Below are 22,362 nucleotides of genomic sequence, written 5' to 3'. Positions count from 1 at the left end.
TTGGACCTGTTCCCACACTCTGGCACCAGCTTCCCGTCTGTAACACGGGAGGGTTACAGTGAATGGTGGCAACAGGCTTGCTAGGATTCTCTGACCCTCGAGGAATTCTGGGTGGTTCTGAGCCCCTCCCAAGCTTACTCTTGAGCCTCTTCACCTTTTCATGATGAACCTGAAGCAGGAAAAGACTCCTGTGGATGGGGTGGGATATCCCTGAGACTTCTGAACCTTGGAGAGTCCTGTGTGTACCTCAGCTTGAGCGTCTTTTTCTTTTTCTTTTTTTTTTTTTTTTTTTTTTTGTCTTTTTCGTGACCGGCACTCAGCCAGTGAGTGCACCGGCCAGTCCTATATAGGATCCAAACCCGCGGCGGGAGCGTCGCTGCGCTCCCAGCGCCGCACTCTCCCGAGTGCGCCACGGGCTCGGCCCGAGTGTCTTTTTCTTCTGAACATCCCTGGGAAGACAACTCTGTGGTCCTGGAAAGGCCAACCTGCAACTGTGCAGGTGGAGAAGCTCCCTTGAGGCTAATGGATCTGATACACTAAGTGAGATGGTCTGAGCTTCCCAGCAGCCATGGCAAAAAGAGGAAAAATGAGATACTTCTCATTTTCTGCAAAAAGGAAATAGGTCTATTTGTATAGGCTTACCTGCAGAGAGAATTATTTCTTGCATGCATTTAATTATTTTTTCGTTCAGCCACTCTTTATTAAGCAGTTACAATTGCTAGGCATTGTGTCAAACACTAAATTCAAAGACGATATCAGAGGGCCGAGCCCGTGGCGCACTCAGGAGAGTGCAGCACTGGGAGCGCGGCGCTGCTCCTGCCACGGGTTCGGATCCTATATAGGAATGGCCGGTGCACTCACTGGCTGAGTGCCGGTCACGAAAAAGACAAAAAAAAAAAAAAAAAAAAAGATGATATCAGAGAGAGCAGATAGTATATAGCCCTGAAAGGATTTTTCATATAAAACCAGTGTGCGAGATACATGTCGTCAGTGTGCCTTGCGTTGCCAAACCACCGCATTATTGGCCACGTGGTAAGGGCTTATTTTCTTTCACAGAGGACTTCTGCCTTGCCTGGGACGGTTTCATGTAGGAGTTGGGGCTGACAGTTCCTTTTTCTTTTCCCTGTTTAACATGGCAGCATAAACATTTCCCTCTGCTACCAGAAATACTGAAAAAAAATTTTATTAAAATATCACATACAGGGCCGGCCCGTGGCTCACTCGGGAGAGTGTGGTGCTGATAACACCAAGGCCACGGGTTCGGATCCTATATAGGGATGGCTGGTTTGCTCACTGGCTGAGCGTGGTGCTGACAACACCCAGTCAAGGGTTAAGATCCCCTTACCGGTCATCTTTTTTAAAAAAAAAAAAAAAAAGAAAAAGAAATATCACATACATACGGAAAAGTGCTCATATATATTGTAAGTAGATAGCTCAAATAATTTTCACAAATGGAGCACTCCTATGTAATCAGCACCCAGATCAGTACAGAGAGCATAATTCACCCTCAGAAGCCCTACCTTGCGTCATCTTCCAGTACCGTCCAGACTGCTAATGAAATAGATTTTTCCTGTTTAGCTACAAATACTTATAAACATGATTTCCCCAAGAAAAGTAGAATTTTATTATCTTTTTCTTACAATCTTATTACACAGTCATTATAAACAACAAACAACTACAACAAAATCTCTAAGCAATTTTGCATAAAGGTATAAAGAAGAAAGTCAATATCATGAGATCATCACAGTTAACCACTGTTTACATTTAGTGTGTGTGTTCATGTCCTTTATAACATAATAACATACATATAATAAAGGATGGTATCCTTAAACATGTAGTTGAATGGATTTTTACATAGGTATAGGTATACATCTAATAAACACATATTGCAATCTCCATCATTTATTAAAGGTGTTTTTAAATTTTTGCAATTACTCTTATAAACAATGAGACAATGAACATCTTTGTGAATCAAACTTAATTTTCAGTGTATTATTTTCTTCAAATAAATTTTAAAGAGAGAAATTATCAAGTTAAAATTATACCAATAGCTAGATTTGATAGGCACGGTTTCATTTAATTGTCATGACAACCCACTGAGGTAGGGACAGCTATTGTGCCTGATCTGTGCTTGAGAGACACTTGGGTCTGACTTACTGTTGCTCCCCTACCACTCTCATTCTGGGACCACAGCTTCTGTCCTCTTCCTCCTCTCTCTCTCCTTCCTCATTATCTGTGTCCCCCATCCCCATCGCAGATCAAGGAGCTACAGCTGGTCCTGGCTGAGGCCCATGACAGCCTCCGGGGCTTGCAAGAGCAGCTGTCCCAGGAGCGGCAGCTACGAAAGGAGGAGGCTGACAACTTCAACCAGAAAATGGTCCAGGTGTGTGGTGCCCAACACTTTACCTGCACCTCCTCCAGCTTCTCCTCCCTAAACTGAAGGCAAAGTCCTCAGAGATCCATGGGTCCTCAGAAGCCGAGAACGTCAGGGAGCCTCAAGTCTTCCAGCCCCTGTGCCCTGCTGGATGTTTCTGCACTTGTGATTGTGCATTAGCTATGCTGGGTTGAAGTCCTGGACTTGTCACTGGCTGCCTGTGTAACCTTGGGCCAGACTCATTTCCTCTCAGGGCCTCAGTTTGCCATCTATGAAATGTTGCCCCCATCAGGCCTGGCTTGTAATCAAGATAATAGTCCTGTAATAGACAGTATCTGTTAAGGCCCTACTGTATGCCAGGCCTGTTGCAACACACTTTCTACCCATTATTTCCTTTAATACTCATGCCTTCCCTGTGAGGTTCCCCCCCTTTACAGATGGGGAAGCTGATGTTCAGAAAGCTGAGGTACTTCCAGGGAGAAGTGGGCCAGGGATTCCAGTGCAGGTCTCTGACTGTCTCTTAGCTGTGACACTGCATTGCTTCCTGGAGTATTGCACGTTCATCAGCCTTCCTCCATCCCAGCATGCCTTTTGCTCTTCATCGGGTCACCCCTCCCTGCCATCATTGTTCTGGTCACAGGTTCCTCATTAGATGTAAGAGTTCGTGTGAAACATCTGGCGTCCCGTAGGTGCTCAGTATATGACATCATGGTCAGGCGGTGCTGGGTTCAAATCCCACCTCCTTCACTGATTTGTGGCTTCTTTGAGTTTCTGTTCCTTGGAGTAGCAGAGGGCAATGCTTATCTCAGTAAAATGAGTTGCTAGTAGTGGAGTCTTGGCAGGGATCACCCACAGGCACCATTTAAATCTTCCTCTTGTCTGAGGCCTGGGATGGGGTGGAACCCTGAGCTGGGGGTTGCTCAAGCTCCTGTTCCCCTTGCAGCTGAAGGAGGACCAGCAGAGGGCGCTCCTGAGGCGGGAGTTTGAGCTGCAGAGTCTGAGTCTGCAGCGGAGGCTGGAGCAGAAGTTCTGGAGCCAAGAGAAGAATATGCTGGTGCAGGAGTCCCAGCAGTTCAAGCACAACTTCCTGCTGCTCTTCATGAAGCTCAGGTGGTTCCTCAAGCGCTGGCGACAGGGCAAGGTTTCGCCCAGTGAGGGGGATGACTTTCTTGAGGTATGGTTGGGTCTGGGACCCCAACTATGGTGGGGATGGGGGTGAGGGGGGTAGGGATGCTCAGCTAGCGTTGCCACAGCCCTGAGGCTCGTGTAGGCGCCCTCAGCTTGCAGGCTTCCTCCCTGCATTCATTCTCTTATTCAGCATCTGTGGGTCAAGAACCAGCTCTTTACTGGGTGTTGAGACAGGTGCAGGGGATACTGTGGAGAAGAAGATGGACTTGGTCCAGGCCTCGATGGGAGGAAGTCTCTTAGGGGGCTGGTAGGTCTTTAACACAGTCTTCAGCAGGCACCAGTATCTACGTGAATTTAATAATCCACTTTTGTTATAATTGTAGTATGTACAGATATATTTTTTCTACTCTTTTAAGGTATAACTTACAGTAAGGCGCACACATCTTAAGTGTACAGCTGATGACTTCTTACAGTGTACACCCACATAACCCCCACCTAGATCACAGTAAAGCATGTTTCCAGTGCCCTGGAAGATTCCCTTGTGCCCCTTCCCAGTCAATATGCCCACCCAGCAGTATGCACTATTCTGCTTTCTTACACTATTGATTAGTTTGCTTGTTCTAGAATTTCTTATGTGTCTGGCTGCTTTTGCTCAATATAATTTTTTTTTTTTTTTGCAGCTGGCCGGTACAGGGATCAAACCCTGGACCCTGGTGTTATGAGCACCATGCTCTAACCAACTGAGCTAACCGGCCAGCTTCAATATAATTTTTTGCAATTCGTCCATGTTTTGCCTTAGGAGTAGTTTATTTTTTTTTATTGCTGTGTATTTCGATTTATGAATGTACCTATTTTATTTTATTTTTAATGTTATTTTGACTTATGGCAGTGGATACTGGCCTTCCATATTTGGTAATGATATCAACGTCCTTTTTTAGATATATTTATTTAACTAGAGGGAGTAGGTTGACTTAAGAACATTAGTGATATACAGGTCGTATTGGGATGTGGCAGGAAACGAGAGGTGGAGCCTTGGGGAATATATGAAGCTTGGGAAGGACTCACATGTCCCATTCATCCCTCAGCCTGTGTGGGACCCTTTGCTGCTCAAAGCCCCTGCCTCCCATCATCAGCACGCTAGCATTGTGAAGGGAAGGGGGCATATAAGGATGTCACACCTCAGTGGCACCCACCTTAGTCAGCATTGCTCACCTTGGCCTGGGCCTTTTAGGTACAGGTACCTCTAGTCTAGCCCAGGCTTGGCCCTCCTCTCCCCAGGCCTCTTTCCAGAGCCAGTGGGGGCCAGTGGCACTCCCCAAGGCCCAATGTACTTCATCAGGGTCCCCTAGAGTAGCCCAAATGCTCCAGGAGCCGGGGATGATAGACCTGAGTTTGTAGCAAGACTGCATCATCCCTACCTCAGTGTGGTCCATAGTTCTCAAAAGCCATCCCCCTCCTCCCCATGGCCACTTGGAGAGTCACTAACCACCATTAAATGGACCCTGCTGCCCTTGCCCTGGTATGCCTGGCACAAAGGTGCCTATGTGAGAAGTAGCTCAAGAGCCCAGCAAGGCCAGCCCTTGGAGTACCAGTCCTTGGGCCTCCTGCTTGAAGCTTTCTCTTCTGTGGCATTTGAAAACACAGGACCTTTTTTTTTTCTATTCTGAAAACACAGGACCTTCCTCTCCTGTTTGGAAGTCCCATGGGCCTCTAGATGAAGCCCAATTTGGGCTGCCAGCAGAGATGCTCCCCAGGCCCCTCAAAGTGAATTGCCTGCAGGCCACACTGCCTCTATTTTAAGTAAGGGTGTTTCAGACAAACCCTCCACATTTGGTGAAAATCTTTCTAGCCATTCCCATGTACTGGAGAAACAAAGAGAGAAACTTACTTTAGGACAAAAATAAGGTGGGAACATAGAAAATTAAATAATATATATGCCTATAGTTAATATAAATGTATATATTTATTGAAATAGACATAAGATATAAACATAACCATATGCATTGTAAAAATATATATGCATACACATATATAATACAGTATAAAGTGCATGTGTGTAAAATATACATACATATAAACATACATAATAAAATATATATAATTAGATAAATAATTAACTTGATATGCATTTGTACTTTTAAAGAATGTATGTCTCCACACAAGCAAAATTAAAAATATCTGTGTGACTGATAACTCTCCTGTATTGAATATTGATAGTGTTCTGGCACTGTGTTAAGTGCCTTTGATGAGTCATTACATTTCGTCTTTACAAATACCCTGTGATATGGAGACGTTTATTATCCTCATTCTACTACAGATAAGATCTTTGATTCCTTGTCCGCATTGAAATCCAGAAGCTCTGAGAGCCAAGTGTTTTTTGTCATCTAAGTCAGTTGGCAAAACTTGACCTGACATCCATTTGACTGCAAAACCTTAATGTATCCCATTTCATGTTAATATTTATATATTTAAAGGGGAAATATTAGTGTGCTTGAACTTGGGATGTTTCACCAGACCCTGCTGGGGCTGTTATATAATTGTATTAGTCCATTTTCTATCGTTTATAGTAGAATACATGAAACTAGACAATTGATAAAGAAAATGAAATTTATTTCTCACAGTTTTGGACGCTAGGAAATCCGAGATCCAGGGGGTGCATCTGGTGGAGGGCCTTCTTTTGAGTAGGAACTCTCTACAGAGGCCCATGGTGACCACAGAATCACATGGCGAGAGTGGCATGAGCAGGAGGGTTAACTTCTTACTCACTCTCCTTATAACCGATTACACCATTAACCCATTACTCCATGAATGGATCAATCCATTCAGGAGGGTGCAGTCCTCACGATCCAGTCACCCCCAAAAGGCCTCATGTTTCCAATACCATCATCTGGCTTTCCACCCTCTTAACACTATTACAGTGGAGGTCAAGCATCAATGAATTTTGGGGTGACATTCAGTCCATAGCAACAATATACAGTGTAGGTACCATGTTACCTTTCTAAATCCTAAAAAATCCTGAATTCTAAACACTCCTGGCCTAGAGGATTTTAGAGAAGGGATTCTGCACCTGTCTAAATGTAAGTAATAAAAAGACTCTTTGTTTAGGTCCTTGTGACCAGTGACGGAACTGGGGTGTTGATTCATGCAGACCCTGCTCCCCCCACATACTTCACAGTCTCCGTGTCTTCCCGGACACACATGGAACCCTTGTTCATTTGATATCTTAATTTTCCTTCCCCCTGACTGGTTGCTCCTTCTCAGTCTCCTTTAGCAGTTCCTCCTTATTTCCCTGATCTGACCTCTTAAAGTCAGAGTGCCCAGGGCTCAGCCATTGGCCCGCATCTCTCCTTTACCTGCGCTGACTCCCTTGTGGAGCTCCTCCAGGCTTGTGGCTTATGTGGCCTTTCCTGGACATCAAGTTCCAAATTTATGCTTCCAGCCCAGACATCTCCTGGGAACCCCAGATTTGTATAATCTACTTGATAGATCCACTTGGATGTCTAAGAGGTTTTGCTGACAACATGTCCAAAACCAAACTCCCATTCTTCCCTCCAGACTTGCTCTTCTTGTAGTTAATGACAGTTTCACCTTGCTCAGGTCAAAAAACCTTGGAGACATTTTCAACTGTTCTTTTTCCCTCATTCCGCCTTCTAATCTGTCAGCAGATCCTGCCAGTCCTACCTCTAAAACCTATCCAGAGTCAGCTATGCCCGCCATCCCCTGACCAGGCCTCATCACTTCTTGCCTGGATTGTTGCTGTCACCTCCTAGCTGGTCTCCTTGCCTCTGTCCTTGCCCCTTTCCACCAAGCAGCTTTTATACCAGGGGCTACAGCAGGTGCCATGCAGCTTGTATTCCGCGTGGATGGTGCCCCTTGAGTTGTGCCGTCTGTGCTCTGTTGCTGCCCTCTAAAGTACCTCAGCAGAGCAGCTAGAGCGATCTTGTGAAACTGAAAGTCAGCTCGGTGTCACTCCTTGGCTCACAATCCTCTCCTGGCTCCCTTTTCCGCCAGAGTCAAAGCCAAAGTCCCTACCATGGCCTGGTCCACCCGGCCTTGTTCTCATACCTCTCTCACCTCCTCCCCAGCTTTCTTGCTTTTCCTCAAACAGGCATGTTCCCACCTCGGACCTTGCATGGGCTGTGCCCTCTGCCTGGAATTCCCCTCCAGATATGCACATGGCTTAGTCACTCACCTCCTTCAGGACTTTGCCCAAGTGTCACCTTCTCTGTACAGCTTTCCTTGACCACCCATGCCCAGCACATCCTAGCTCCTTTCCCATCTATCTTTTTCTTTATAGCACCTGTCCCTGTATGACATTCCATGTAGTTAATGACATTTCATACGTCTCACTTATTTATTTGTTTTCCTGCTACTGGAAAGTAAGCTGAAGGGGTCCAGGGTTTTTGTCTCTCTTGCTCACTAATGTATCCCCAGCTCCTAACACAGAGCCTGGCACATGGTGGATGTTCAGTAAATATTTGTTGAATGGATGTAGAAATGATGAATAAGCACCCCAGTCAGAAGGCGGCTTCCTTCTGCTTCATTCCCATCCTGAACTAGGTCCCTGGGTTCCTTGGCTGGCCCTGGACTCCTGCCCAGAATCCATCAGCAACAAATCCCCCCTCCCAGGAAGGGTCCCTTCTGGTCACCCAAACCTGTAGTTGTTCTTATCTATCATCATGGGGATGTCTGTGGTCCTTTTATTCCCACCACATGCCTGCCTTGGCCCAGCCTGTCCACATGATTATTTTTAAGTAACTCTTAGGGATGCCTCATCATCCTTGGGGCCAAGAAAATGGTGTGGGAGGCCAGGAGGGCGTCATAGTACCCAGAGGTCATAGTTAAGATTCGGGAATCCAGTACCGGGCTAGGGTGCCTTGGGTCCATTCTGTACCATAAACTCCCATTCCTCCTTCCTGCTGGCTGTGCAGGCCCCTTTCTGTCTGGGTTACTAGCTAGAGTCCCACCCCCTGATGAGTGTGGTTTTTAAAAAATAGGTAAATAGCATGAAGGAGCTGTACCTGCTGATGGAGGAAGAGGAAATAAATGCACAGCATTCTGATAACAAGGCCTACACAGGGGATAGCTGGACCCAGAACACGGTACGTTCTCAACCCCTTCCCAGTCCTGTCCTATCCATTTGTTTCTTTGTTCAGTGATCACTTCCTGCCACCTTTTCTGGCCCCAACCCTGCCCTAGACCTAGGAGCTGCAGAGGGTTGCTGGTTACTGGCCCTCAGATGCTCAGTGCAATGGGGAAACATAAATCATCCCAGGACAGTGACAGAAAGCCAGATAATGGGTTATGGAGTCACAGACGAGAGAACTATTTTATGTGGAGTATAGGGGACAGTATCACAAAGAAGGGGTCATAGGTGGTGGGTTTTGAAGGATGAATAGGAGCTTGCCTAATAGAGAATAGGGAAAAGACCATTCTGGATCAAGAGAACTATATGTGCAGAGGTGTGGCAAGGTATTCTAGGATTGGCTGTGGCTTAGGATGTGTATAGTGGGGGTAAAGACATCAGGCTAGGGCCATATGAAGAGGGGCCTTGTGGTCTGGGGTCAGGAACCTTCAAATCAAGCCATAGGTCAGAGAGAGCAGTGAGGTGTGGCTCCCAGGGTCACACACAGTGAGCTGCGGTATGGATGAAATGAGGTCATGCCCAGAAGAGAAGATCTGAGACCAAGTCAGGCACAGTTAGGAAGGCTCCTTGGAACAGACTATACATCTGGCCTGCAGTGGGTCAGAGAGGCAGATCCTGAGCAAAGACACAGACCTGTGGCCTAGATGCTGCAGAGCCTTGAAGAAGCCAGATTATTCAGGTCAGATTTAGGCTGAGTGATTATTACTCTTACTGCATAATTTTTTTGTTTATGTGAGGTTGGGACTCATGTCAGCCTAGGAGGTAGCTAGGGCTGGTCTGTCATCCCCATTTTATGGGGAGATGACCTAGAGAGGTCATGGAACTTGCCCAAGGCCTGGTAGAGTCCTGAGCCAGCATCTTGGGTGAGTTCTCTGAGCCCAGGCTCCCCTCCTGCCCCTTCAAAAGCTCCTGACACAGCCCTTGCCCCTGTCTGCAGCCCAATGAGTACATCAAGACACTGGCTGACATGAAGGTAACACTGAAGGAGCTATGCTGGCTGCTCCGGGATGAACGCCGTGGTCTGACTGAGCTTCAGCAACAGTTTGCCAAGGCTAAGGCCACCTGGGAGACGGAGCGGGCAGAGCTAAAGAGCCATGCCACCCAGGTGAGCCCTCACCTGTCAGAGACATCTCTCGCCTTGCTCTCAGCCAAGCCCTCAGCTGTCAGATCTGGGAGCAGGATGCCCAAGCCATGCTTCTGGAGGTGTAGGAATCCTCTCTTTATTTTGTGGCCCAGAGAGGGCAAGAGACTTGGCTAGCATCACACAGCAAGGGTACCAGAAACAACAGGGACTGGGAGTCACTGGGCCAGGGAAAGAAGGTGGGGACTGACAAAGGGTTACGGGGGCATCACACGTACCTCTGTTGCACCGTGGGTTCACAGGTGAGGCCAGAATGCCTAAATGCCTGTCTGCACGTGGTGATGGCCTTTGCACACATTCCTGGACTCCTGCTGCCTGCTGTCCTCATTTGTTCCCTCCTCTCCTCGTAAGGGTCCTTTTAACCCCCTGCTACCTGGTTTTTTGTTCCCTCTACTCAAACTTGGGGCCTCCCCGCCAATAACCCAGCATGACCAAAGGAGTTTGGTGTCTGATGTGTGCCCGTGGGCAAGTTGCTGCCCCACTCTGGTCTGAAAAGTGAGAGGGTGGGCTTCCTCCCACTCGGCGAGAACACTGACGCCGTGACTTTGCGGTATGGACTCCAGCTGCAGGCTACCTTCCCCGGCATCACCAGCCCCTGGGAGGTGGGTACTCTGATAATCTCTGCTGGACAAATGACAAAACAGACACAGAGGAGTTAGGTTTCTTTCCCAATGTCACCTGGCTAATAAGTAGCAGACCTGAGCCTTGCTGCTCAATCTTCTGCCCCTCCTGGCTCTCCATGATTGCAATTCCATCATCCCAGTGCTCACAGCCTCCTGGTTTCTTCTCGGGGTCACCGTGCTCCCCTCCTTACCCTCCATGCAGATCTCACAGCTCCTGCCCATCTGCACATTCCAGTGTCCACTGTTCCTGCTGTCCCCCAAACCCAGCCATTTCAGGTCCTCCTCCCCACTGGGAACCTGACTGGCCCCATGGGGCTAACATCCCAGACCCTAACCTCACAGGTGTAGTGGACATTGATTCTTGAGGCTTCATGTTTCTTTCTTGCCACCCTGAGATCTGGGGCTGAGAAAGCCGTCGTGCTGGAATGATTCCTGCACGCATGCATTACGTGACTGCATGTGCATGTGTGTGCATGTCCCCATGCAGGGCCTGTGCAGGACAAGGTGGGATCCCAGCTTTCCAGGAGGGAACATAAAACACATCCCCCATTAACCAAACCCCATACTGCTGGTAAGAGTTGATGAAATATCATGAGAAGCAATGACTAGGAACCTCTGCCATGTCATAGCTATGTGACCTGGGACAAATAACTTATCCCCTTGGAACCTTGTCCTCTTCTGTAAAATAGGATAATAGTAGTTTTCTTACAGAGTTTTTATGAAAATACAGAGATAATGCCTGAAAAGCCTACAGCAAAGTGCTTGGCTTGTACGAAGAGCTCCATAAGCCCTTATTGGGAAGAGGGTTTAGTTCTGCGTGGGGAGGTCAGCGAAAGACTCCCGAGGAGACCCTCTCCCCCTGCCCCCTGCTGGTGCCCAGTAGGGAAGGAGGGAGCAGGGCAGAGAGGAGGGGCCTTCTGGTGCCAACTTCCCTGTCTGCATCTCTCTGCAGATGGAGCTGAAGGCTGGGAAGGGGGCCGGGGAACGGGCAGGGCCCGACTGGAAGGCAGCCCTCCAGAGGGAGCGTGAGGAGCAGCAGCACCTTCTGGCTGAGTCCTATGGTGCCGTCATGGAGCTGACACGGCAGCTGCAGGTCAGTGAGCGCAACTGGAGCCAGGAGAAGCTGCAGCTGGTGGAGCGGCTGCAGGGCGAGAAGCAGCAGGTGGAGCAGCAGGTGAAGGAGCTGCAAAACCGCCTGAGCCAGGTGAGGCCTGTCCCAGACAGCCTGTGTTGGTCTGAGCCGCAAGAAAGAGTCACCATAGGGAACGTCCAGAGATACGATCTCCTTCAGGGATAGCTGGATCTGGGTGCTCAGACAATGAGGTCTGGGGTAGGATCTCTTTCAGGTATAGCTGGATACAGGTGCTGAGAGACTACAGTCTAGGGACTAGGTCTTTCTCTCTGCCTCAGTCTCTCAAGCCTGCTTCATACTCTGTTAGCTTTATTCTTTTTGTTTTGTTCTTTTTCTTGGCGGCTGGCTGGTATGGGGACCAGAACCCTTGACCTTGGTGTTATCAGCACTGTGCTCTAACCAGCACTACCTGGCCAGCACGTTAGCTTTATTCTTAAGCAGGCTAATCTCAAATATGGCCACTGCTAGTTTTGTGCTCGTATCTTACAGCTTAGCAATTGCAGTGGAAAGAGAGTTCCTTTTCCATAAGGCTCTGTTTGGCCGCTGACACTCAGGAATGAAGAGGGAGGAGCCAAGGGTGGTTCCCATGGGAAAATTGGAGTCCTCTGACCAAAAGACGGGAGGAAGGAAAAGCAGCCATTGACTGCGACACCCACTACAGCTCACACCATGCACCTGCCCAGCCGCCTGACCGCCACGCTGCTCTGTTCTTCATTCTGACTCTTTCCTCTCTTTTACTCTTTATTTTAATTACATAAATCAGGACTTCATCTTTATATAAAACCCAAATATCACAAAAGCATATTCGATCCACTCCCTCCCTTTCTTGCTATTAAATTTATATTCAGAGTTTGTTTTGTTTGTTTTATATCATTAACCAAATCATATATGTGTTGTTTACACTTTGCCTCTTTCATGGAGAGCTGTTCACAACAGAGCAGACAGGCTGGCCTCATCCAATTTAATTGCTGCTTGGTGTTCCTGGTATGGAGACACCATGATTTTTATTCCATATTGAGGAAATCTAGATTGTTTCCAGTTTTTCACTATTAAAAGTAATGCCTCAGTGAACATCCCCACTATATTTTTCCACATGTGCATGATAAGATAGATTCCTAGGAGTGAAATTGCAAAGTTCAAAGGCATATGCATTTGTAGTTGATGGAAACTGCTGGGCTAGCCCTCCAGAAAGGCTTTGCCCAGTTACACCCCCACCAGCAGCACAGTGTGAAGGTCTTACTTTCTTTATCTTTGCCAGTTCTTGTGATTACCAGTCTTTGCAATATCTGCCCATCTCATGGTATAAAATGCTATCTCGTTTTAATTTACATTTCTCTGATTTCTAGTGAAGTTGAGCATCTTTTTATGAGTTTATTGATCATTTGTATTTCTTCTTCCTAATGTTATCCCCAGTCCTCCAACAGCCCTGCAAGGTCATGATCACTAAACCCCTTTATCAGATGAGGAGACTGAGGCAAAGTGGCTTGCCCAAGGTTATAAAGTGAGTAAGGGACAGGACCACAATCTGGCAGAACTCCCAAATCTTGCAAAACTCCCAAATCTGGCAAGTTTCTGGTCCTGGGCCCTGCCTACCCCCTTGCAGGGACAGAGCTCCTCTGAGGGTCACATTCACTAGGAGCCTGTGCTTGGCAAGTGCAGCATGGAAGGATGACAGACGAATCCTGGAACAATCCATGTACCACATGGGAAACAGATCAGATGTGTCTGTTTGCACCATCAAACCAAATTTCTGTCTATAAAAGAACAATTCCTTTTTATTAACAAAAAAATTTTTAATGATTTTGTAATTATGAGATGAGCTCCAGAACATACCTGGGGAAACACATATAAGCCCACAGGTGTATCCCGCTGGCTCGTCAGGGCACAGATTCTGTGTCTTGCTCTCGTTTTCACATCAGGGGATCTTGCATGGGACTTGCAGGCCCTCTGTCTCTGGCCTCCTGTGTCTCCCTGACATTCCTCTGCCTCCTCTACTTCAAACTGGATCCCCCAAAGCAGCATTCTTCTTTAAAATGGATTGACAAACCAGCCTGGTGAAAGCAGCAGCCACAGTAGCTGATGAGAAAGAGCTTGTGACCAGGAGCCCCCAATCCTCACCTGGCTTTTCTGGGTACAAGCTCAATCAAGTCACCTCTGGTCTCTGGGCTTCATTTGTAAGGTGAAGATGACCATCCTTGACCTTCTCATCTCACAGGGCAGCTATGGGAGTAAAAGGAGATAGCCATCAGAATACTGTGGGACAAATCAACATGCTTCTAGGCCCACACCTGACTGGGCTTGGTTTGGTTCTGCAGTCTTCATCTGTCATTGCTGCTCATGTTAGTGTTATTTTTTCTTGTTGACCTACCTTGTTACCATTTGTCTTATGTTGGGATCCTAAGAAGCAAAGCCTGAGATATGGATTCAAGTGCAAGTGGGGTGACCAACCCGTCCTAGTTTGCCTGGGACTGAGAGGGATCCTGAGACTTTTACTTTTAAAACTGGAACAGTCCCAGGCAAAGCCTCCTAGTTTTTTCAGAACCGAGGGTTTTCTGGGACATAGGTCTTTCAGTGCCAACACTGGAAAGGTCCTGGCAAACCAAGATGAGTTGGTTACCCTGTGTGCGAGTGATTTGTTAAGGGATGGAGGAGACCAGGACAGGGAAGGGGAAGAAGCCAAGCAAGGATGTGCTGTCAGGCAAAGTCTGCTCTCATCCTGAACCTGTGAGAAGCTCAGAAGGATAAACAGTAAATCACTCCACAATTGGTCCACCTTCAGGCAAGGGATCAGCATTTTGCGCCAGCCTTTTGGACCCCCTGCCTTTGTCCATCATTGTCAGTGATTGGGTTCCAGTTCCCCAAGGTAATCCTCTAAAGGTGGCTGCAGTGACAAATGGCACAGATAGGGCCACCAAAACATGGGATCTGCCACGCCATTGCTACTATCTTTGCCACTCATTCAGCTGCCCGACCTTGGGCAAGTTCCTTCCCTTCTCTCTGTCTTTTTTAAAAATTATTTTTTATTTTATTTTATTGTTTTTATTTTTTATTTTCATTGAATCAGAATTGATTATACATATTTTGGGGGTTCAACATTGAGATATGTTGATCAAATCAATATTACTAGCATATATATTGTTACAAATCGTAATTATTTTTTATGCCCCTTGTCCTATCTCTCCTCCTCCCCCTCTGTCTCCCCCTTCCCCCCTCTAATCACCCTAGATTTCTTTTCTCCTGAAAGAATAATGGTTACTCTGTTGATTTGTTGCCTAGATGATCTGTCCAATGCTGAGAGGTGTGATCAGGTCCCCCAATATTATCATAGAGCAGATGCTACTTCTGTCATTCTGGAATGGGCTTTGTGGAGAGAGACATCCTCTTCTTTTCTTTATCTCTGCTGGTGACTCTCCTTGTGTTGATGCACTCCAGTGGCTGGTGGACCATCTGCATGGAGGTTGTGGCATCTAGCCACTTTCGTGGCAGCCATAGTTACTGTGGTGGCTGTAGTGGGCCACTCACATGGAGGTGATGTTTTCGGCATACTCCTTGGTGCTGGTGGTGTGCATGGTTGTGGGGAGTGTCTGGTCCCTGGCTCCATGCCTGGGGTCCCCGGGTGGCCCTGAGGCACTGGTGGTGTGCCTGGGCTGGAACTAATTTTTTGTCCTTTGCTTACTTCTAACATGAGGGAACTTCCTGTGGGAACCAGTACTTGAGCTGTGTGGTTTAGCTAAATTGCTGCTTTACTGCTGTTTCCCTAGGGAAGGCTTTTTGTGCGGCTCAGGGTTTAATGGTTGATCTCACAGGTACTTCCCACTCTCCAGAGACCTGGTGGATCTGGGTTGTGTAGAAACTCTGATATGGGCCTGAGTGTTATCAGCAGACTGCACCCCATGCAATTCTATATTCCTCACCAGTCTCCTCTCAGAGGTCCTGTGCTGATTAGGGGGTGGGTCGGCTGTCCTTGCTGTGTCCCCCATCAGCTGTGCTCCAAACACTTCCTATGGGCTGGGCCCTGTGCCAGTCTGTTGCAATGACTCGCCGGCCTCTGAATGGCTCCCCTTTTTCAGCTGTTCTGGTTGCTCCTGCGCAGGTTCATGGGAACCCTATTAGTGGTCTTGCTGGCCTGGGGGCCACCAAGGCCCTCTTCTCCCCTGTCACCTCCAAGTAACTCCATCTGAAGAGCACAGCTGCGGCTTCTGCTGGCTCCTGCTCCATGCGCTCGTCAGCTTGGGCCTTAAAGCAGCCGCGGCCCAAAACACTCTGAACAGTTTTTTCTTTCTCTCATTGTGGTTTCTACCGCCTTCATGAACTCCGTAGGTCTCTCCTCCTCTTTTCCTGAGCTCCAGCTGCCCCAGCTTGGCTGATGTTACATTTTTATAGTTGTAAATTGGTTGATTTGTGGAAGAGAGTGATGCTGGGGACCGTCTGTTCTGCCATCTTGACCAGAACTTCCCTTCTCTCAGTCTTAATCCTGCCTTCTGTGAAAGGAAATAACCATAGTAACACCTACTTCATATGGCTACTGTGATGGTTAAATTAACTAATGTGTATATAGCAAATGGGTTCCATCACATGCCACCTGGACGTGATGGAGCTCCAAGAGGGAAGGAAGGGCACCAGAGGCCACCCCAAAGTTCAGTGGGAAAGGTTGCTGGAATCCATTAGCAAAGGCCACCAAGATGGAGCAGCAAGGGTCCCTGGGTATTGCATTTGCACCATGATGTGAAATAGCTGCTGCTGAGCTGATCTAGCTGTTGCATGCACTGCAGCATGAATTAACCTAATAATTACAACTGTCACTATATTAGATATAAGGACATCTAGAAGGATGCCTGCGAGTAGTTGCTTTTATTATCATTTTCCAAATCCACCTTGTGTGTGGCTCAGAGCTGCTACCCACTGAGAATATGGATCTTAGTCCATGATGTGGGTCCTTTGGGCTGCAGCCCTGCACAGAGGAGGGACCTGTTTACCAGCTTTGCCCACCACTGATCCTCCCTCTTTACCCTTGCCCAGCTGCAGAAAGCTGCCGACCCGTGGGTCCTGAAGCACTCGGACCTGGAGAAGCAGGACAACAGCTGGAAAGAGGTGAGTGGGGGAGCTGCTGCCTGTGTTCTCTTGGCTCATTGGCTACACCAGAAAGTTCCATGTTTGTGGGGGACATAACAGAAGGATACTAACCCCATCCCACAGGTCACACCCTCCCACCTGTGGCTCCTTAATCTCCACCCCATGGTTCCTGCCCATGGCTTGGGGCTTGGGGAGGGTCCTGTGCCAATGCTATCCTGCACGCCTGGGAGAAACCCTTGGCCTCTCTTGGTTTCAGTTGTGTCTCTATGAAAAGCAGGGCTTCTAACTAGCCTAGTGATCTTGGGTAAATCACTCTCCTTTCCTGAACCGCGGTTGCCTCATTGGTAAACGAGAATCACATTTTCTGCCTTACCCAGCCCTGGGTGTGGAAATCAATAAGGTCAAGTTGGTGAAGTTTACACATAGGCCTCAGGTGCATTGTTCACATAGTAACATGCTGACAGTGAACATCACATGGTGAACGTATAGGCCCTTTGCATGGCCCCGCTTCTTCATGATGGACTGAGGAAGAGGTGTGTCAGTCAGGAGGACAAACGCCACTTCTGGGGAATGAGGCAGGAGAGGATTTTATTGGGAGTCAAAAGAGCTGGTAATGCAGTTCAGAAAACTAGTGCAGGTCTGGGGGGGCTGTACCTCTGGAACCGGGGTGGGACAAGCCCAGAGCAGTAGCTGCCAGGTCACTGCTGCCACCACTAATTGCACAGAGGGCCACTCTGTGCTTTGTTGCTGCCACCACATTTGGAATAAGTTCTAAATGGTCTCTCTTTCCTTGGGGTCACTCTTGGTTTTCTGATTGGCCCCGCCTGGATCACATACCTATGGTGGGGGAGTTAGATGCAGTGCAGCCAGAAACTGGCCTGTGGACAGTTAGATAGTTGCTGTTGGCATTCCTGCCCTCCTGATGAGAAGACTCAGGGGTGGAGACCCAGGTTCAGCTCCCACACTGGCCTCCCATCACCTTCCCTCAGTGCTGTGGTGGCCTGAGCTGACCCTTCCTGTCTCTCTTCCTTCACAGACACACAGTGAGAAGATCCATGATAAGGAGGCTGTTTCCGAAGCTGAGCTTGGGGCAACAGGCTTAAAGAGGTGCTGGCAGACCCCCCCTGCTCTGCCCCAGAGACCCGCCCCCTGAAGTCCCACCCCTACTCAGCGCTGCAGCTCCACCCCCTACTGCAGCCCCTCCCCCTGGTCCCCCCTGCAGCCCCATCACGCCCCTTTTCCTCTCCTCTCCCCTGCCCCCATGTGCTCACCACTGCACCTCATTAGAGTTGGGAGAATGTCGGGATATGGCTTCTGTGGAACCCAGGGCACTCAGGAGCTGGAAATCTTGGGGCAGTGGGAATTCCAGTCTGCAATTTGTTGTTTGTTTGATTCTGGGCATGGAAAACTAGGGCCCCGCGTATTCTTGCTGGGAAAGAAACTGCTTACTCCTTTGGGATTCTTTTTTCCTGTCTCTGGAGTTAGGAGAATCAAGATAGACATCCTTTCCTGGGGTAATTGAACACCATTCTTTGGGCCCAGCCCTGCACTGTGGCCAGGGGGACCTCCAAGACAATAAGGACCATGTCTCTACTGTTAAGAAACCCACAAAAGGACTGAGGGGAAAAACCCTACAGGGTCCATGCAGAGTAGCCCAGAAGCAAGGCAGGCCCTGGGGTAGGAGGGTGGGCTGTGGAGTCAGGGCCTGCTTTGAATTCCAGCCCTGCCATTTCTAGCTCTGTGACCTTGGGCAGTAGTTCCATCTCTGTCTAGTGGGAAATAATAGAGCTGCCTCCTAGAGTTATGGCAGTGGTCTGACATATGACACTTCCATATGCCTGGTACTTTCAGTCATTCAGGCAACACAGGCACCAGGGCCGTGCGAGGGATTTAATGGCATCCATCCTCTTAGTTTGGATTCTCCCAGAAGCAAGCCCTGAGACAAGGATGTAAGTGTAAATGGCTTATTTGGCAGAGGATTCCAGGAAACACCTGGAAGTGAGACAGGGAAGGGAAAGCAGCCAATAAAAGGAGTTCAACCAGGTAAGCCCATGGGCAACTGGAGCTCAGTCTTGCTGAAGAGGTAGCCAGAGTAGAACATGCAACTCAGAGTTAGCCCACCCAAGGGACAAGGAGGCCAGATACTTATTCACCCACTCCCACCCACGGTTTGTTGAGGGCTGCATTCAGGGGCATTAACTGTGCTATTTCTAGCTTCCTTTCTGTGGAGGCCAGCTACGATCCCACAATCAGAAAAAAAGCCCTGTGCTAGAGAATGGCAGGTGCGCAGAGTAGGCAATTTTGGGTGTGTGAGTGTGAGTGCGAGAGGATGGGGGCGGGCACCAACAGCATCTTCTACAACAGGTAAGCAGGACAGTCCTAGCCCTGCCCTCTTGCAGTGCAGAGACCAGGGAAGTAGACCAGAGTGGGTGCCCAGTGCACATTATCTTCCACTAATGTCACTTTTTGTCCTCTGCCCTCCCAGGACCAAATCTGTTTCCTCAATGTCTGAGTTTGAAAGTTTGCTTGACTGTTCCCCCTACCTTGCTGGCGGAGATGCCCGGGGCAAGAAGCTGCCCACCAATCCTGCCTTTGCCTTTGTGAGTACTGAGCCGGTGGATCCAGAGAAAGATGCCAAGGAACAGCCCGGGCTCTCGCCAAGGGACTGCAACCACCTGGGTGCCCTGGCCTGCCAGGACCCCACGGGGAGGCAGATGCAGCGCAGCTACACAGCTCCCGACAAGACGGGCATCCGCGTCTACTACAGCCCCCCTGTGGCCCGGCGCCTGGGCGTCCCTGTGGTCCACGATAAGGAGGGCAAGATCATCATTGAGCCCGGCTTCCTCTTTACCACAGCCAAGCCCAAAGAGTCAGCCGAGGCTGACGGGCTGGCCGAGAGCTCCTATGGCCGCTGGCTCTGCAACTTTTCACGGCAGCGCCTGGATGGAGGCTCAGGGGGCAGCCCCTCGGTGGCTGGGCCTGGCTTCCCAGCGGCCCTGCGTGACTTTGAGATGTCGGGTAACATGAGCGATGACATGAAGGAGATCACCAACTGCGTGCGCCAGGCCATGCGTTCGGGCTCACTGGAGAGGAAGGTGAAGAGCACATCCAGCCAGACAGTGGGCCTGGCCAGCGTGGGCACACAGACCATCCGCACGGTCAGCGTGGGCCTGCAGACTGACCCACCCCGCAGCAGCCTCCACGGCAAGAGTTGGTCACCCCGCAGCTCCTCGCTTGTGTCCATGCGCAGCAAGCAGATCTCCTCCTCCCTGGACAAAGTCCACTCGCGCATCGAGCGGCCCTGCTGCTCGCCCAAGTATGGCTCGCCAAAGCTCCAGAGGCGGTCTGTGTCCAAGCTGGACAGCACCAAGGACCGCAGCCTGTGGAACCTGCACCAGGGCAAGCAGAACGGTTCGGCCTGGGCCCGCTCCACCACCACGCGGGACAGCCCTGTATTGAGGAACATCAACGATGGGCTCTCTAGCCTCTTCAGTGTGGTGGAGCACTCAGGGAGCACCGAATCTGTCTGGAAACTGGGCATGTCCGAGGCCCGGGCCAAGCCTGAGCCCCCCAAGTACGGCATTGTGCAAGAGTTCTTCCGTAATGTTTGTGGCCGGGCACCAAGCCCTACCTTGGTGGCAGGGGAGGAGGGCACCAAGAAGCCAGAGCCCCTCTCCCCAGCCAGCTACCATCAGCCAGAGGGTATGGCCAGGATCCTGAACAAGAAGGCAGCCAAGTCAGGCTGCAGTGACGAGGCCAGACCCACCATGCTCCCCCAAGTGGGGAAGGATGGTGTCCCCAGGGATGCAGATGGAGCCACTGTCCTTTCCAGTGAGGTAGGTAGGTGGGTGCAGTCTGCCCTTTTCCTTGGGAGGTGGGGTTAGCTTATAAGGTTCATGGTCTTTCGGTTTTTAAACTCGGGGAATACTGTTGTGTGTCTCAATAATTTCTTAGGCTGGTCTGGGACAGGGTTGGAAGGTCCCAGACCTGGAACAACACAGACCCAATAGTCACATGATCTGAATACCAACAGACTAGTGCGTATGGCTTAACTAGCTGCTTTGCCACCACACATCAGAGATTGCTAGCATCCTCCAGGGAAGGGGTGTGCCTACTTCTTTCCTGCCACCCAGTGGTGATTGTATTTGGTAAGATCACCTTGGTACCTTGAGATCAGCCACAGTGGGAGGATTTATACCATGCAAATTGGCACACACTACAAATCAGGACTCCTCCCCTCACTCCTGGAAAACTAGTTATTAAACATTAACCAGCATACCACTTCTCCAACCCCGTCAAGACTTCACACCTCACGTATTCACATTTTCTCTAGGGCTCTTTTGCTGCACACCCCACTTCTGATATCGATTTTTAAGTTAGGGGTTATTTGAATGTTAGTAAAAGGACGTATATAGGTTTGCTTTGCAGAAGGGGAAAGAAATGTCTCGGAAGGATGACGGAGTATCTTAGGAACCCAGGAGCAGGGACCTAAAGGCCTCAGCAGCTTTTCCCTGTTCCTTTCTTCTCTCTCTAAGCTTCATTTTCTCTGATGTCCTCTTCCTCGCCCCCCCTACTCTGTTGCATTTGCACAAGGACCAGGTGGGCTGTCCCAGCTCTGGTTTTATAACATCTTCCAGTTCAAGCACCTAAGAGAGACTGACTCAAATCCCTCTGTCGCAATTCTACATTTCTGGAAGAAAGAAACTCTGATTGGTCCAACTTGAGTCAGGTATACCCCTTGGTTCAGTCAACTGTGGCCAGGAGTAGTTCCATGTGATCTGCTGTGGACTCAGTGAGGGCTGAAGGTGGGGGCACAGAGACATGAAAATGGCTGTGTGTGGGATGGGCTGTGATTGACCAACCAAAAGGTCCACTTCCCTATTAGTATATGTTTAAGTAGTTTCTAGTTTTTCCCTATTATAAATAATGTTGTGGTGAATATCTTGGTGCAAAAACATTTTTCCACATTTCAGATTATTTCCTTAGGTTTGAGTTGCAGAAATGGGATTTAGGATAAAAAATATAAAATTTTTAAAGGTATTTGATAAATGTTGCCAACGTATCTTTCAAAAGAGTTGGTCTAATTTCTACAGCCCCTGCTAATGTGTGGTGAGCATTTTACTTCTCTATACTCTCACGCATCTGGCTTCCATTTTGAAAAATCTTTTAACTATTTATTTCTATGTTTTTAACTTTTAAAATACTTTTATGTGGTGCTGATAACACCAAGGTCCAGAGTTCAATCCCTGTACTGGCCAGCCACCAAAAAGCAAGCAAACAAAAACTTTAAAATTGGGGTTTAATATTCATACTGAGCAACTGTAAGAATATAGTTCACTGAAGTCTCATAAACTGAAGACAGCCATTGAATTGGTCAGGGTTCTCTAGAGAACAGAACCAAGAGAATAGAGAGGGGAAATGGAGGGAGAGAAAGAGATTTGCTATAAAGAATTGGCTCCCATGATTATGGAGGTCGGCAAATCCCAAGATCTGCAGGGTGAGTCAGCAAGTTGGAAACCCAGGAGAGCCTATGGTTTAGTTCCAGTGTGAGTGTGAAGGCCTGGGGACCAGGAAAACTGGTGGTGTAGTTCCAGTCCAAAGGCCAGCAGCCTCATGGCCCAGATAGAGCCAGTGTTTCAGTTTGAATCTGGAAGCAGGAAAAAAGCCAATGTTCCAGTCCAAAGGCTCTCAGGCAGGAGGAATTATTTTACTTGGGGGAGGGTCAGCCTTTTTGTTCTATTTAAA

The 22,362-nt window shown here is 48.7% G+C and overlaps 1 protein-coding gene and 1 non-coding gene across 2 annotated transcripts in view; one reads left to right on the top strand and one right to left on the bottom strand.

The window, feature by feature from the left end:
- Positions 1-22,362, top strand: part of MTCL2 (microtubule crosslinking factor 2) — a 65,095-nt gene that overhangs the window by 40,045 nt on the left and 2,688 nt on the right. Inside the window, exons 7-14 of the mRNA XM_063108690.1 lie at positions 2,258-2,383; positions 3,318-3,548; positions 8,500-8,604; positions 9,586-9,753; positions 11,365-11,616; positions 16,564-16,635; positions 17,654-17,724; positions 19,103-20,453. Of these exons, the coding sequence (XP_062964760.1) occupies positions 2,258-2,383; positions 3,318-3,548; positions 8,500-8,604; positions 9,586-9,753; positions 11,365-11,616; positions 16,564-16,635; positions 17,654-17,724; positions 19,103-20,453 (2,376 nt within the window). The remainder of the gene's footprint in view (positions 1-2,257; positions 2,384-3,317; positions 3,549-8,499; positions 8,605-9,585; positions 9,754-11,364; positions 11,617-16,563; positions 16,636-17,653; positions 17,725-19,102; positions 20,454-22,362) is intronic.
- Positions 4,184-4,257, bottom strand: TRNAM-CAU (transfer RNA methionine (anticodon CAU)). Its single transcript has one exon. It is a non-coding gene; the product is annotated as a tRNA-Met (tRNA).

This window comes from Cynocephalus volans, chromosome 1, assembly GCF_027409185.1.
Source record: "Cynocephalus volans isolate mCynVol1 chromosome 1, mCynVol1.pri, whole genome shotgun sequence".
NCBI classification, from domain to species: Eukaryota; Metazoa; Chordata; class Mammalia; order Dermoptera; family Cynocephalidae; genus Cynocephalus; species Cynocephalus volans.
The sequence above is the reverse complement of the archived record's forward strand: the minus strand, read 5'-3'. Positions and strand labels throughout refer to the sequence as shown.